General features: G+C 33.6%; 1 protein-coding gene across 1 annotated transcript; it reads left to right on the top strand.

Moving 5' to 3' along the window:
- The first annotated feature begins 11499 nt into the window (after window positions 1–11499).
- On the top strand, window positions 11500–14058 carry LOC110264904 (rac-like GTP-binding protein RAC13). The gene is made up of 6 exons (XM_088494541.1): window positions 11500–11753; window positions 13288–13309; window positions 13399–13462; window positions 13627–13693; window positions 13829–13892; window positions 13960–14058. The coding sequence occupies exons 1-6, from the start codon at window positions 11500–11502 to the stop codon at window positions 14056–14058; spliced, it is 570 nt and encodes a 189-aa protein (XP_088350667.1).
- The last annotated feature ends 4094 nt before the right edge of the window (window positions 14059–18152 follow it).

An 18152-nucleotide genomic window follows, 5' to 3' on the forward strand; every position in this document is an offset into this window, starting at 1 on the left:
ATTCTGGTTTTGGGTTGAGTTGTTGAATGTTCTTTCTCCTTCAGAGTAGATTCGCGTTCCCACTTGACTAGCTTTAACCCATTCGCCAATGTCATCCTCTTTTACCATCTCACTCTCTGTGTCCTTTAGCAGATCATGGCAATTTTTCACCTCGTGCCCCAATTTTGCGCAATAGGTACAGAACTTTCCAAGTCTCTCATAGTGCAGTGCCACTTCTACCTCCTTTTTATTAGGTCCTGCCACTATTAACTGATCTCTCACTTGCCTGGCAGCATCGATATTGATTTTGGCTTTCACAATCCTAGTTTCTCTGCCTCGCATCTGAAATTTACCTACCTCCAACACTGTGCCCAGATTCTCTCCCAATTTACGTCCAACTTCGAGGGTTTTAAACGATTCTAGCAAACCCCAAAATTGAACCCAAACTGAAAAATTGGAAATAATCTCTTCATCACAGTTCTGATCTTCCTTCCATCTCTTGACATGGAGCACATAATCTTTGAATAGCCATGGAGAACCACGTTCAACACGCAAGACATCCACTTCTTTATTAAAAAAGAATTGGAAGGAATTATCCCCTTTGTCACTCACGCTAAATCCTTCCGAATTTCTCCATATAGCCTTTAAAGCATTCCCCATGGTTCCAATTGAGAAGGTTTTGGAAGCAAAGAGTCTGCCATAGAGACTATTGGAGCAAGCGTTAATACCTTTTGATATGTCTGCCTCTTCCAGTAGAATCACATTCCTACCTCCTTTCAGGTTGTCTTCCTTGATCCGATCTTCATCCCTCGTTGTCTCAGCCATGCAGATTAAGTAGACTTGTATTGAGATTTAATTGATCTTGACAATGTAGCCTTGACGGCACTAAGAACTCCGTTAAGAAATTCTAACAGAGCACTAAGAAATCCTAATAGAGCACTCTAATTATTTGTTTGTGTCTTAAAATTAAAAAAATGTAATACTTAATTAAATTAAATTAAAAAAATACAAACAAAATTTATAAATTGTTGCATTTATGAATTGTAAAAAACTAAATAATTAAAAACCAACGTTAATAATTTAAATAACAATATTAAAAACCAACGTTAATACTGAATTATCTGAAAGAGAGTAAGAGAGAAGATGATTTAGAATTCAATACATTTGTGTTATAACTAAGGGTGATTGGAATAAACTTACGTGACCACTTTCTTCACTTCGGAGAATGAGAATTTTAAAAATACTATGCAAATTACAGGTCTTTCTTTATATACGCATAACGAATGCAACTTTTTCTAACGGTTTAGATTTGGTGAAAATTAAAGTCAAATTAAAATAACAGATAAGTACCATGTTCGCATTCTAATATCAGTTACGCAATATATAAGAGAATTAGTTTATGCAAAGCTAAGATAATAGATGAAAACTCAATTTTATATGAAGTTGTTTTTTGATGAATGACACGTGTTACCATTTGGTTTAAAAAAAATCGATTTATTTTATACAAATAATTTAATTAAAAAATCAATTGATATAGCTATAATGTTAGATTTTTTATCATATTTTATTTTAAAAACAAATTGACTAATTTAAATTGGGAAATTATAGTTAATTGTTTATTATATAATTTTTTTAACCAAAATTATAATTAAAAATCATTAAAAAATAAAATTATCTAGTATATTAGACCAACTCAATGTTAATCAGATTTTTTATTTCTATTATAAAATATAAAAAAAATTAATTCTAAAAAAAATCATGTTATTTTTTAGAATTTAATTTTTTTTATTGTGTTTTTATAAAGTTTGTACACAATTCACCTATCACATTGACTAAACTTATTTATTTACGTAAAGTTTGTTTATGAACTCAACAAACTTGTTTACGTTTTAATAAGATTTGAATTGTATTAGTATATTTTTACTTATTTAATCAATTTAATTTTATTTAAATAATTAAAATTTTAAATTATAAAATTTGTATTAGTTTGTAATTTAAAATTTAAATAGATATAATTTAAATTAATAATTTATAAAATAGTATGTATTCGTATTATTTTACTCATATGATCAATTATATTTATTCGATTTTAAAAAAAAAATAACGGTTGTTAATTTTTAACTAACAAATAAATACACTTATATTATTTTTAAATTAAAATTTTTTAAATAAATTTACTCTTATTATTTTAAATTTTTAATTTAAATAAACATATTCGTATTATTTTAAATAAAATTTAAAATTAATATAAGTAGGTTTATTTAAAATTTAAAATTTTAATATTTTAAACAAACATACTCTTATTATTTTAATTTTTTTTAAATTTAAATAAACGTACTCATATTATTTTAAATAAGTATATTCTTTTAATTTAAAAATAATATGAATGTATTTAAATAAAAAAATTAACAATCGTTATTTTTTTAAAATCGAATAAATATAATTAATAATATGAGTACAATAATACGAATACATACAATTTTATAAATTATTAATTTTAAATTATATCTATTTAAATTTTAAATTACAAAATAATACAAATTTTATAATTTAAAATTTTAATTATTTAAATAAAATTAAATTAATTAAAAAAATATACTAATACAATTCAAATCGTATTAAAACATAAACAAGTTTGCTGAGTCCATAAACAAACTTCATGTAAATAAATAACTTTAATCAATGTGATAAGTGAATTTTGTGCAAACTTTATGAAAACACAATAAAAAAATTAAATCCTAAAAAGTAACATGTTTTTTTTAGAATTAATTTTTTTTATATTTTATAATAGAAAAAAATCTGATTAACATGAGCTGGTCCAATATATTAGATAATTTTATTTTTTAATAATTTTTAATTATAATTTTAGTTAAAAAATTATATAGTAAATAATTAACTACAATTTCTCAATTTAAATTAGTCAATTTTTTTTACAATAAAATACGGCAAAAAATCTAACATCATAGCTATATCAATTGGTTTTTTAATTAAATTATTTGTATAAAATAAACCGGGTTTTTTTAAACCAAATGGTAACACACGTATCATCCATTCAAAAATAACTTCATGTGAAGTCGACTGCAGGTGAGTTTCTACCAAGATAATAATATTTTTTTTTGGTGACTGAAATAAATTAAACAAAGAAAAACAAAAGAAACAAAACAAGGAACTGCTTAAATAGAGGGACAGTCCCGTTTAAGACTACTCTTAAACTCCTCCCAAGGTGAAAGAAGCTCCACATGCGAAAGTTGTAACTTCATCGCCATCTTTGCCATAGTATCTGCCACCGTGTTTGCATCTCTCATAATCAAACGAAAGTCAACACGCCAATTCCAATGCATGATATCTCTTATTTTGAGCACCAGTGGATCAATAAACCCAAAACCATCTTGAGTAACAAGATTAAATGCTTCCACACAATCCGTCTCACAAATAACATCTCGTTGACCCACATCCCAAGCTAAGAGATATCCTCTCCAAATAGCAAACAATTCTCCTTGAAGAATACTATTACTCTCAATCATTCCCAAACACCCCCTTTGCCAGCTCCCATTACAATCTCTAATAACACAAGCAAAACCAACACTATCACCCAAACCAAAATAACTAGCATCACAATTAATCTTAAAAGTACCAATGGATGGGGGATTCCAAAAACCATTTAGAGTAGAGGGAAGGGACATACGTTGTAATTCAAAAATATTTCTAAGCTCCTTTTCTGAAGTTAATGCCAGACAAATGACTTTTTCCGGAGGCCAAGTTTCATGGGGATTAAAGATGTCGTTATTCCTTGCTCGCCATATCCACCAAAGTCCCGAAAAGAACTTGAACGGGTGCTCTCTGCTATGATACAAGAACCAGTTCTTCAAATCCAAAGGATGACAAGGAATATCCAACCTTTGCCAGACAAGCTGAGCTTTTGGACAATCCCGAATACAATGTATAACCGATTCCTGGCTAGAAAGACATCTTGGACACCTATCCGATGACGACATCCCTCTTCTAAAGCGAAAACTTGTAGTAGGAAGAGCCTCCTTAAGACACAACCAAGCCAAAAACTTATGCTTTTCCGGAACAAGCTGACGCTAAAGCCAAAGCCAATTCTCCCTCTCCTCCCAACCAAACAGCTGCTTACACAACCACAAGTAACCATTGCGTGAGTCATAGACTTTGGCAGCAGACCCACTCCAATACCAACCCACTTCCGGACCTGCTTGTTCATCTGGATTGTAAGAGAGAATATTATCTTTCAGATTTTGAGATAAAGGAGAATAAAGAGTATCCAAATGCCACCTACTAACCGACCAAATATCCTGTATCCGGAGATTCGAATCAGAAATGTGGACATAATCCATCTCATTAGATAACCGTCCTTCTCTCCTCTAGCTAGAAAACCAAAAATTCTGGTTCAAATCTCCAATACACCAAGCAAACCCATCCTTCAACACTTTCCAAGCCTTGCAAAGACACCTCCAAATGGGAGAGTCCTTGTTCTTAGGATAACTAAAACAGTCATATAGAGATGATCGGTATTTGGCATCCAATAATTGGACCCATAGCTTGTTTGGCTGCTGGAAAAAAGTCCAAACTAGCTTCCCAAGAAGAGCAATATTTACACAATAAGGATCTCTAATCCCCAAACCTCCATATTTTTTTGGAGTAACCAGAACCTTCCAACTAACAAGATTCAATCCTCTTCCATCAACTTGTCCTTTCCAAAGAAAATTCCTCATCATAGACTCCAATTTACTAATGATTCTTTTGGAAAAAATAGAGACCTGCATCTGGTACATGGGAATAGCAGCGGCAACAGAATTAACCAAGCAGAGTCTACCAGCCCGATTGAGTAAACTCCCTTTCCAGCTTGCTAGCCTACTCCGAATCTTATCCAGGACACCATTGAAAGCTGAACGAGTCACTCTAGAATGGCTAAGGGTAACTCCAAGATACTTGCCCAAATCCTGGACAAATCTGATAGAGGATACCCCAGTGAAAACCTCTTTCTTTGTTGCAGAGACATTCTTGGAGCAAAGCGCTTTAGACTTCTCCACATTAATCTTCATCCCAGATGCTTTGCAAAAAGTCTCTAAAACCAACATCACATTTTGCACTTGTCTCTTTGTAGCTTTACAGAATAGAAGCAAGTCATCCGCAAACATTAAATGGGATATTCTTGGTCCCCCTCTAGAAATAGCAACCGGCTCCCACAAGCCCAAATCAACCTGATGACTAATAAAGCATGCCAGTCGCTCCATACACAACACAAAAAGATAGGGTGACATAGGGTCTCCTTGTCTAAGACCTCGGCTAGGAGTAAAGCCATTCAGACGACTCCCATTCCAAAGAATAAATAAGGAAGAAGCAGTGACACAATTCATAATCAAATTAAGTGTAGGAATAGGAAAACCAAAGCTCTTAAGGGTATGAGCTAAAAACCTCCAGTTAACTCTGTCATAAGCTTTCTCCAGATCAATCTTAAAGGCCAGTGTACCTTTCTTTGATTTAGTCTTCTTCATAAAGTGGAGGACTTCTTGAACAATAATGATGTTGTCAGGAGTTCCTCATCCCGGAATAAATCCTCCTTGAAGCGGGCCAACAATCTCCGCAAGATGAGGACGAAGCCTATTAACAAGGACCTTCGTGATGATCTTGTAAACTACATTGCAGAGACTAATCGGCCTGAAATCTTTCATAGATACCGGTGATTCAACCTTTGGAATGAGAACCAGTAAAGTCTCCAATATTCTCGGATCAAGAGTAACACCGGAGAATGCCTGCTTAACCATCTTCCAAACATCAAGACCAATGATCTCCCAATATTCTTTGAAGAAGAAAGCTTGAAACCCATCAGGACCTGGAGCTTTAAAAGAGTTCATGTGAAAAACAGCTGTTTTGACTTCCTCCATAGTAACTGGTGCCGTAAGATTATTGCAAGCTTCCTCATTCAGAGAAGGAAGAGGCACATCACCAAGGCAACCCAAATCAACATCATCCAAATGACAGAATAAGCTTTTATAGAAAGACTCTGCTTCTTGACTCAGAACCTCTGGATCAGTTTCCCACACTCCATCCTTGAGAAAAAGGCCATGAATCTTATTATGCTTCCTTCACGCAAGAGTTTGAATATGAAAGAATCTTGTATTCCTATTCCCGAACCTTACCCACTGCTCTCTGGACTTTTGGAACCATAGGAACTCTTCTTGCACTAGAGTATTATTATAATCATCAAGCAACTGTTGCTCTTTCTGACGCAAATAAATACTATCCACCACTTCCAAACGCTTTTGTAAATAATTAATCTGCTGCTCTAATTCACATTTCTTAACAAAAATGTTACCAAATACCTTCGAGTTAAACTCTAGTGAATTCTTCTGTACTTCTGAAAGCTTGCCATGAATTCCTCTATTACCAGACCACCATGACTGGTTCACAATATCTTTATACCCAGGATGAGTAGCCCAAGCAGCAACAAATCGGAAAGGTCGATTCCCTTTAGGCTGAGGACGACCTTTACAACGCACCAGAATAGGGCAATGATCAGACTGAAGCCTATTTAAAACTTCTGCATAAGCCTCTGGAAAGATAGATAACCAACTACTATTTATACAGACTCGATCAAGCTTTTTTGCCACGTCAACATAATTTTTCACCCTCCTGTACCAAGAAAACTGCCTCCCGATAGTCTTTAGATCAAACAAACCACTATCCCCTAATGAAGTAGCAAACATGTCTGCTCTTTGATGAGAAAATTGACAGCCCTTAGATTCATGAGAAAATTTGACTTCATTAAAATCACCAAGAACAATCCAAGGTCCTTGAAAAACCATGGATTGTGCAACAAGATAATCCCAAAGGAGAACCCTTTTATTAAATTGAGGACTGCCATAAATACCACTACACCTCCAAATTAAATTATCAAAGTGAACCTCAACAGTAACACCCTAATCAAAAGCATCAATGAACTTACAACAAACACCCTTCATAGAGGATAGAAACCAAATACCTCCCTTATGCCCCTGTGCCTCTACTATACCAACAGAGTGATACCCCAACCTTTCCCAAAATAATTTTAAATGCTGAAAAGGGGAGTGAGTTTCAACCACAATAAAGAAAACAGGTCTAAATTTTCTAACAAGTTCCTTACAATGCACCCGGGCTAACTTATTAGAAGCACCCCTAATATTCCAAACAATCATATTTAAACTATCCATAAATAATAGGGACAGAATAAATAAGAACATAAACTCTAAACAGAATCACCAACCTCAATAGGTGGTTTGTCCTGCGGTACTGGCACACTCTGATCCTCAATAATTGCCACCTTTGGACCCCCTGACACTGCACTCGCCATGCTTCCATCTACTAAGGTTTCCTCCGTTGTGCCACCATTTTTATCAACTGGCGAGTTCTGCAAGGAGGAAGGCCGAGGACGCTTCCGTAGAGAAATTCCACGACGTGCAGGAGTTCTGCGCGATGGAGATGGCGCAATTTCATGTTTTTTTTGCTTCCCCATCCTAATGCCAAGATAATAATATGGTAACAAAACTAACTATTTAAAATTTAAATTGAATTCTCACTGGTTATAGATTGTTAGGAAAATTAGGATCGTTATTGTTTTCGAAACTTAATTTAAATTTTAAAATTGAAATTGTCGTTCCTCAGATATGGTTAGTTAAGAAATTTTCAAAATATAAAAATTAATTAATTTCAAAAGCAAAAATTTTAAATATTTAGTTAAATATTAGATAAAGTTATGGTGGCTTCAATTAATAAGTCGCCTCGTCACAATAATTATTGTAAAGTATTTTTTTTAAGAATAATTATTTAGATGATAAAAGATTTACAACATCAAATTAAACGAGCAAACCCTTACTTGCAGCATAGTGAACAATGCATAAATCAACCACTATTATATTTGTTTAAATTTAGTTGACGGAAAATTTTAATATCCTCTTATAATATGGGTTTCAAATTATTTTTTATTTTGGTAATCTACTTAAAACGTTACACTAGCCTTGAATTACCTTAAGCCAAAATCATATTAATCAGAATTTTAAAAATGTGTATAATAATGTCAACAAATTATTGTAATTAGATCACCTCGTGTATCGTAAGATATGTCATATTTGCATTAAATAATAAATATATAAGAAAGGATAATAATAAGGTAGAATTTGGAAAATTGAATACAATTTCAATCTAAAAATTCTATGTATTCTTTCAAGACTTAGTTGAGATCAGAATGCATGGCGAAGTTAGTTTTTTGGTTGGTGACCTCGCCTAAGTGGGTTTCCGGTTTCAAAAACTTTTCCTCTAATCCCATTTGTTGTCGTTCCTCTCTTTTTAGGACATTTTTGGATTCTAATTGTCTTTCTCGTTGTCTTTCTAGTACACTACAAAAAAATTAGATTAAAACGGCATTAATTTTATGACGGCTTTACAAAACCGCCATTTTTTCCACTAATTTCGGCGATTTTAGATTGTGCCATAATGTTTGAGACTTTTGTGGCGGTTTAAAACCGCCACTATCATTTTTTTTCTTTTGTCTTTTTAACTCACCTGATGTATTGTTGTATTTGACTGTATGAGAGAGATCGAGAGTGATATGTGTGATTTCTCAATAAAAAGTGAATGCCGAACCCTAATCCCTAATCCCTTGCCGCCGTTCATCTTTTGCCACTGTCATTCATCTTCTCGCTGCCACTCATCCACTCGTTGCAACTCACATCCTTGCCGCTGCAAGAAACGTTGTTGTTGTTGCCTTTAGCGAGTTTTCGATCTAGTTCTCGATCTGGCCTCAATCTGAAGGTTTGTCGCTACCGCTTATTTCATTGCCATTGTTCATCTCCTCGTCTTCACTCATCCCCTCACCATATCAAGCAACATCGTGTCGCTACCTTCAATGAGGTTCTGGCTTCGATCTGAAGGTTAGTCACTGTCACTCATTCCGTTGCCGCCTTTATTTATCACCTCGCCGCCGTAAGCAATGCCGCTGCTGCTACCTTTAGCGAGCCTTTGTGATTTTTTTCCACCTTCATCTTCTTTTGATTTTTCCTTCCTCTTCACAAATTTTAAATCTAGTTCATGATCTAGTAGGAAGAAACAGAGAATGCTTGTTTTTTCTCCTTTATTTTTACTTTGATTGATCTTCTGCGTTGTTGTTGTTGTTGACGAAGGTGCCAGAGGTGGTGAAATTTTACTACACGTTGATGAGGAGAGAACCATAGCAACTGTCTTGATGCGAATACAGCTGAAACGGAATCCTAGAGGCCGTGCTGGCTCCGGCAAATGCACGTGACATGATCGATGAGATTGAGATCCGCTCTTCTCACTTGCTCGCGGTAAGTGCTCTCTGATTTTTTTTCTCATTCGCTAAATTTACAATTATGCCCCGCAAAGAAGGAGGAATAGATGTGATTGAAACCTGTGTGTTTTGGAATGTTCATGAGCCTTCCCCTGGCAATGTACCTCACCACTCTCTTCTTCTGAATTATTATCATGTTTTGTTTTTTCTTCTGTGTTTCTCTCTCTCATTTGATCTTTGTTTATTGTGTTTTCTTCATGCTACTCAACTCAGTAAAATTTTGAAGAGACTAATAGATTATTATAAAATCTCCATTCCAAGAGACTCGACTGGAAGGGTGAACAGTTTCTTATTACAAACATTTAGTAATAATGCACTTATTGCACTCTATGTGTTTGTTATTTTGCTTCTTAGAAATTGCTTCTGTTAGTTCTGTATTTGGTTGTAGCTCCTGGTTTAAGTCTTGGAGTTTGTTCTTTGTTGCATCTGAGTTTCAAGGATTTCATGATTTAACTTGAATTCTGCTTGTTTAAAGATGGATAAGTTATTGGTTGCTTGAATTACATAGTAGCAGCATTGGGGTTATTTATGAAGACAACGTAAAATTGAAGATGTGATAGGTAAAGCAAATTGGGATTATCTTTGTATTTTAAAGACAATGTAAAATTGACAGAGGGTGTTTTAGAATTACAGTCTAATTTATGAAGATGTGATAGGTAAAGCAAATTTTTTAACTGGTTTCTTGTTGCCTTTAGGGTTATTTCTGTAGACTCCTCATATTTGATAACATAGAGAATGGAAGCTTAAAGGAGCATCTCAATGGTAAATTTTGAAAGAAATTAGAAGGATTTTAGAGGAGCCTCTCAATAGTAATTGGAACTATTTTTATTTATTTATTTATTTCAATATTTGAATGCTGGTAGATCCCTTGAAGACTCCCTTAAATTGGAGGACGAGGTTGCAGATTGCTAATGAAGTTGTAGCAGCACTGGTAAGCTCTTCAAACAAAATCTTATCAAAGAACCAAATTTTCCTAATGTGTTTTGACTTGAAATTGTACTCTTCTTATCATATTTTTCTAATGCAAGTAATTTGAGGACTATGAAAAGTTAATGTCTCATTGAGTTCATGAATTGCTATTGGATGCGTGACATCCCTGCTAAGCTGTAACTGTTTAGCATTTCTCATTCTTGGCATTTATGATAAAATAAATATTGGAAACTATGGTACTTGGTTTCATGGAAGCAAGTGTTAATTAGTTTCTACATATATATATATATATATATATATATATCAATTCTCCTACCTTAAAACATGTTAGTATATAGGAAGATTAAAGTTTTTACAGAGTTTCCAATAGTTGCATGTTTCATTCAAATTGTATATTATTATATTACAATTTTTTATTATATATAATAGAGATAAGAGAGAACTAATTAATAGATTTTATATACTAAGAGAAGAAAGTATAGAAAATTAACTTTTAGCTAGTTAATATTATATTTTATATACCAATTTGTTTCTTCTGGTTCATGTGTTCTAACTTTGTTTTTTTTTTTGTTAAAGGTGGTTTATGCCAGTGAACATTCTCATTACATTTATAATAAGGTCAATTTTGGGATGGATCCTAGTCAAAATCACAAGGGCTCCCAAAAACCTAGCAGGTTTGATAATTGGTGTCTGTTCTGCAGGTATAGTAATTACTAACCCTCTAAATTCTCTTAATTTGTATAATAATAATTATTAGCACTAATGGATCTGAGAAATTTTAAATTTTTCATTAATGTTTGAACAGGAAACTTAGGAAACTTGCCTATAATCATTATCCCAACTATATGCAAAGATAAAGGTAGCCTTTTTGGAGATCCTGATGTCTGCTACAAATATGGGATGGCATATGCTTCACTATCTATGGCTGTATGTAGCTTCTTTATCTCTTTTTATTATGATGTTAATTTGGGACTAATTCTTGTTTTGTTTTGTTTGTAATCTCTAGATTGGAGCATTTTATATATGGAGTTATGTTAGTATATATGTTGCCAATGAAAAACAAAAGCTTAAATGTGTATCTGCAAGATAGTTCTGTATGACTTGGCCTATTTCTGAGTTCTTTCTTTTGACCAATATGAATAATATTATATAATTTATTTTTAATATACTTTAATAATTATTTTCCTCCATGCATTACAAAGCTAACTCTGTCAGGCATCACTTGCATGAATGAGGATGGGATGAATGCTATGGGAAGTCTCACTAGACTTCGAATTTTGAGATTATATGGGGGATATTCTTCAAATGATTCCTTTGAGATTAATTGTTCTGCAAGTAATGGATTCCCACAGCTACAGGTGTTCGAGATGAAAAAGTTGAAAGTTCATAACTGGAAATTAGCCAACGGTGCAATGCCATACCTTCAGCACTTACTGATTGATTTTCGTCGACAGTTGGATGATCTCCCAAATGAAATGTGGTCTTTGATTGTCTGAGACAAGTGCATATTTTGCTACCCTCTGAAGCATTGTCTCTCAGACTAAAAGATATTGAAATGAAGGATGGGTGTGAGCTTATAATCAGAGAGGGTAATTCCTATTTCTCTGGAATTTAGAACTAGAGATTGTTGTTTGAATCTCTTTTCTTTTACTCTCTTTTTTTTGGGGGGTGTGTGTTTGAATCAATAATATATGTATTATAAATTCTTGGACCATTTCATCCACTGAAAATCATAGGTTTGATGTACTGCTTTCAACTTTGTGATTTTAATTTTGAAAATCAAGAGTTCAATTTTAATGTATTACTAGTATAAGTTTTTTCTTTGGTGCACCATGCCTTCAAAGGCTGCCTGTTGATAGATGTGAGATGTCGACCTGTCTTTGAAATCCATAAATAATACCCAAATTTCTATTATATTATATAATGGTCAGTCTGTTAAATTGGCTTTCATTTCTTAACAATACCTCAATTTTCAGAACTTTATGGAGTTTGAAGTCAATCCCTGAAGATTTGAAATAGCAAAATCATTAGCTTATGGAACTTATAGGAGTGCATTCGCTGTTGGCCGTCAATACGGGTTTCAATATTACTATGAGGACCAGCTGAGGCAGAATCAGCTTGAACTTGAGGCTGCACGACGTAGCCTTTGGGAATTTTGAATTATGCAAGATATACATAACCAGGCAATTGTTGAAGGTTACCATGCTAGAAATGAAGGTGTTCATGATACTACTGAGCAGACAAGTCTTTGTTTTTCTTCATATAATTTTGACTTATATTATTGTACGATCATGTATTTACTACGTAACACCTTAACCCATAGCGCATTAGGAAGAGTAAAATGGATATCTCTTTGCTCTTCAGCCAGGAAGTCCGAAAGCAAGTAAGTTGTAGGACAGGCACCTGTAGGTTCCTCTTTCTTCAAAGAGTGGCTAATTCCCTTCTTCCACTTTGGTTGGTTTATCCTATCCCTTACGTAGTTGATCGGATCAGATAGCCCTTTGGGCAACCAACCGCACATCAAATTCCGATCAATTGGAGGTCTGGCTGAGTGGCTTAAGGCATTGGTTTGCTAAATCTACATACAAGAAGATTGTATCATGGGTTCGAATCCCATTTCCTCCGGCACGGAAGTGGAACGGGCGGGCGAAATTACGTGAGAGAAAGAACCTAACCTCTTGGTGTTGGTGGAGTCCCCCGGAGGACAGAATAGGACCGAATGTGGGACTTACCGTCCATATCCATCAAATGATAGGCTCCGTTGGGCAGTCAAGTTTGGATCACAAAAGGGCCTTCCCAAGTTGGGGACCATTTTCCAAGCTTTTGATCCTTTCTTTTGTATCAAGTACTATAACAATATTATTATTCATATCTATAAATTAAAAATATCACTTATACTATTGTACTATTGATAATATAATGCAGGACTCTTTCATACTTGACTTGGGAAGATTTTTCACTGGCTATGGAATTGGAGTTATATAATCAAATAATCAACCCGTTAATTAAGCCAGTTATGAGAACATTTCCAAAAAGGTTTTTTCTTTTCTCAAATCCTTATCATGCAATTCAGGATATGATTTTTTAATCTGCAACCTTTTCAAGTCTTTTTTTTTTCTATACAGTGGATACCTGAGCTGAGACATTATGCTCCAAATGTGCCTATTGTGCTGGTTGGAACAAAATTGGGTAAGATCAAAATTCCATCGAAGTAGTATTAAAATCATAAAAGACAATCTTGTGCATATTCTCATTTCTCAATATTTATCATGTTATTTATCACTTTCTCATTGTGCATTACTCTAATTCTACATCAATTAACTTTTGCCAATTTAACTCGGATGCATACACAGATTTGAGGGAAGACAAGCAATTTTTCGTTGATCATCATGGAGCTACAAGAATAACAACTGCTCAGGCATGTCACAAACAATATATATATATATATATATATATATATATATATATATATATATTAAATGCATGCATTAAGAGCTTGAATTTTTCTGTGTGGATAATGGAGTTGACAATGCTTGTGGTGTGCACTCTGCGGGGTGAAGAATTGAAGAAGATGATTGGTGCAATCACCTACATACAGTGCAGTTCTAAAACACAGCAGGTTAATGTTACAACTTAATTGGATTTAAGGTAGCCATAATTCTCACCCTTTTTTCTTCATATTGCAGAATGTGAAGATAGTTTTTTACTCTGCAATAAAAGTTGCACTGAGACCACAAAAACCAAAGAAAAAACCACGCAAGAGAAGGACTTGTTTTTTCTTCTAAGTAGTATTTCTTATTCAATTGTTCTTATTGTATTTCTGAAATCATTAATATAACAGAATCGAAAACACTAAGCTTTACATGGTACAAATTTGAGATCATTTTTTTATCTTCTGATAGAGATGAAGATTCCTTCAAGGGTTAATTTTCCAAGATGCCATGGCTTGCTATTCCCTTCTCGAATTCTGAGACCATTAGTAGCCTCAAGAAGCTGTTTCAAGTGAGGGGGATTCCCAGTCTTGTTCTGCTTGATGAAGCTGGTAAACTTGTCACTAAAAGTAGGGTTATGCTTATGAATGAACATGGGGCTGAAGCATACCCTTTTACATCACAAAGGATCCATGAGCTAAAGGATCAAGAACAGGAAGCCAGGAGGAACCAAACCTTAACATCAATTTTGGTCTCTCGCTCTCGTGATTTTGTCATATCTTCTGATGGGAAAAAAGTAAGCAAATAAATTCATACTTTTGGCTTGATGATTACCATAACATGCACAGTTTGAGCTTAATTTTGGTGTATACCCTGCAGGTACTTGTATCTGAGCTTGAGGGTAAGATAGTTGGTCTATATTTCTACTCTGTTGTATACAATGCATCGGCAGATTTTACTCCAAAGCTATTGGAGGTATACAAGAAGCTAAGGGAAAAGGGTGAGAAGTTTGAGGTTGTGGGAATACCCTTAGATAGTGATGAAGAATCATTCAAGAAAGGACTTGAAAGTGTGGTTGGCTATCCTTGCCTTTCAATGACAAGAGCATTGATAAGTTGGCAAGGGTGACAGGAATTTGACGAATGTGCATAATTTGTAAATCTGTTTTTGTATAGGAGTTATTTTTTTGTATATGAGTTATTACTTTTGATTTTCAATACTAAAATATTATATATTATGTTTAATACTTTATTTATGAGTTACGTAATATTTTGTTTATGGGTTATGATTTCTTGTTATTGTAAAATTTTAAACAAAAAATTGTTTGTTTAACATAGTAAAAACGACGGTTGAAACTGTCTTTTTAAACGATAAAAAATGTCACTTTTATCCGGTAAAAACTACAATTTTAAACGATAAAAAATGTCACTGTTAGGGTTAAAACAGCGGTTCAAAAATGACATTTTAACCAACCAAAAGCCACTCTATAAGGGTAAAAATGGCGGTTCAAAAATGCCATTTTAACCGACTGAAACGCCACTATCAGGGTAAAAAATGGCGGTTCAAAAACGCCATTTTAACTGACAAAACCAAAATGCCACTCTGTGAGGGTAATAATGGCGGTTTAAACCGCCATTTTAACCGACCAAAATGCCACTCTGTGAGGGTAATAATGGTGATTTAAACCGCCATTTTAACCTGAAAATAATGGCGGTTTGAACTGCAATTTTAACCCAGTAGAAAGCTGCCGTTTTAACCTCAGGAAATTGCGGCGATTTTTAAAAAACCGCCGTAATAACCAAAATGGCGCTCTGAATTACGGCACTTTTCAAAACCGCCGTACTTGGTAATAATGGTGGTTCAAACCGCCATAATTACCCAAAAAAGTGCCATTTTTACCAGATTTTTTTTTGTAGTGGTACATGTTCGAGTTGTTCCACCCGGCCTTGATGTCCGTGGACAAGTCCCATAAAATTAGTGGGATGTCTTGGCCTGGATGCTTCCGGTCGGTGTACTTGTGAGCGTAATGCACACTCGTTGATATGTCTAGGGGTGTTCAAAAAATAACCAAAATGTGGTTAACCGGTTAAAAAACCATAACCACATTTTGGTTAACCAGTTTAATAAAACAATTTAAAAACCATATCCATATTTTTTAGAATTGGTTAACCAAAACCAAATTTAAAAAAACCGATTTTTAACCGGTTAACCAAAACCAAAACCAAATTAAAACTAAAACCTAAATCAAAACCTAATTTCAAATTCACTCTTCGGTTTCGATACTTCGACAAAACCCAATTCTCCAGTTCGCCGCCGTCAACAGTTATCCTCCTCCGCCTCTCGCAGGAGCTCGCTGGTGGCTCATCAGACCTCTACCTTTACCTCTTTGATTCGCGACTCTATCTCTCTGCCTCGACCTCCCATTCTTCTTTCGTCGGTGGCTCGCCGGAGCTCATCAATTGAGGTAATCCCCCTCCTTGCCCTTGGTTCTGAGTTCTGAGTTGGATTTGTTATCTGGGTTTTTTTCTATTTTGTTGATTTGTTTTGTTTTGTTTCTTCATTAGTATACTTCTGACTTCTTCATTTTAATGGATTGAAAATGTGCAGATTTTAAATCTCTCAGTATTGAACTCTTCATTTCAATGGATTCTACTGTAAGTTTTTTCTTCACTATGGTTCACTTTTTGATTTGTTAAGACTTAATTAATTTGTATGAATTGAATGGAGAATTATTGTTCTAATTATCTGTCTCATTGAATGGAGAATTGTTGTTCTGGCTGCTGCATTATGCTATGTTTCTGCACCATTAAACTATAAATTGAATGGAGAATTGTTGTTCTAATTATCTGTCTCATCATGCATTATTCACTCTATTGCAACTTTATAGCTACAAATTTCTTCACTGGGCAACATTTTTTATTCTAATCTTAGAAGCATAATAACTAAACTTTTAGCATTCATTTCACAGAACATGGAATATAATGGTCTTTTCTAATAACAGAGAAAATATTGTATAGAAAGTAGAACTAATGAACTCAAGTTCTTTCAGATATACTAATTTCTTAATCTAAATTTAATTAGCTCAAAATTCCAACAAATTTTCCATCAGCTTGTATAAAAAATAATTTGTGATCATGTTAAGATTTTCATTACTAAATTTTCATCATTTTAGTTTGGTGGGAGACTTTGACACCTTTTGCTAGTGGTCTAGTATTCTAGAAAGTTGAATTCCTGCTGGGTATGATAAGCTACACTTCTATTCATGGGGAAAACACTTGATATGCTTTCATTTTAATATGCTTTCATTTTTTATCCATTCCTTTTAATGTGCTTTTATTTTTAAATATAAATAAGTATTAATCCTTATTGATTAGGTCAGCTATTAGAACATGATTAGGTCAGCTATTAGATTTTAATCCTTATAGGAACAATACAGGTTGCTTCTGTTTTGCTTAATAATGATATACTTTGGATGTGCTTCTAGCAATTGTTTTAGGAAGGATCAGTATTCGTATGCTTAAATCAGTTACTTTGTTGTAATTAAAAGTTCTAATACAAAGTGAAGATAAAATATTTTCCTATTCTTTTATCTTTTTTTATGCGATCATTCTCAATAATTAGTTATATATAAAATCTATCGAAAGCAAAAGCAAGTAATTTTGGTTCCAGACCTCTGTTTTGACTATTGTTAAACTCTATAGTTATATTTAATTGTCTTGGTTCTGTTTTATCTATGGAAAAAAAGGCAACAGAGAATGCATTTTTATTCATTTTTCAAATTATTTTATTTGGAGAGATACTTCATTGTATTTTGGTGTGATTTATGACTAATATTTAATTTGTTTAGAGAACAAAAAGTGTCTGATTGTGTGTCATAGAAGAAGAATGACTTAATTTTAACATGCAACTGAATGACTGATACATGTCTATAATTTACTATAACTTTTTTAATCCCATAAAATATAGTGGTCAACAAAGGAAGCTTATGTTCTATACTCCTATTCCTGTTTTTATATCAGATTGGAACATTTGATGGCTTGGATTAGAATGTACTAATAAGTAATAACTGCATTATCATCATTTGGTAGTGCATTCTAATATAATAGCTAAACTAATAAGTAGTACAACATCCATATGGTTTATCTCCTTTGGTAGGAAAGTAACCAGAGTTGCATGTCATCATTTGGTAGTGCATTCTAATATAATAGCTAAACTAAGCCTTGTATTCAGTGGGATCAACTATGTAGATAGCACGATGCCGTTGTACTTTGTATAAAATTATATCTGTGTTTACCTAGTTATATTTAAAAGGAAATGAAAGCAAACCCAGTTTAATAACAAAAAATATAAACAAAAAAATATAAAAAGGAAATGGAAGAGGGTCATTAATGTATATGTTATCCATTAGGCATTAGCACATATATTGTTTATATTGTGAACATCAACAT

This window comes from Arachis ipaensis, chromosome B7 (assembly GCF_059453495.1).
Source record: "Arachis ipaensis isolate K30076 ecotype BB chromosome B7, ASM5945349v1, whole genome shotgun sequence".
NCBI classification, from domain to species: domain Eukaryota; kingdom Viridiplantae; phylum Streptophyta; class Magnoliopsida; order Fabales; family Fabaceae; genus Arachis; species Arachis ipaensis.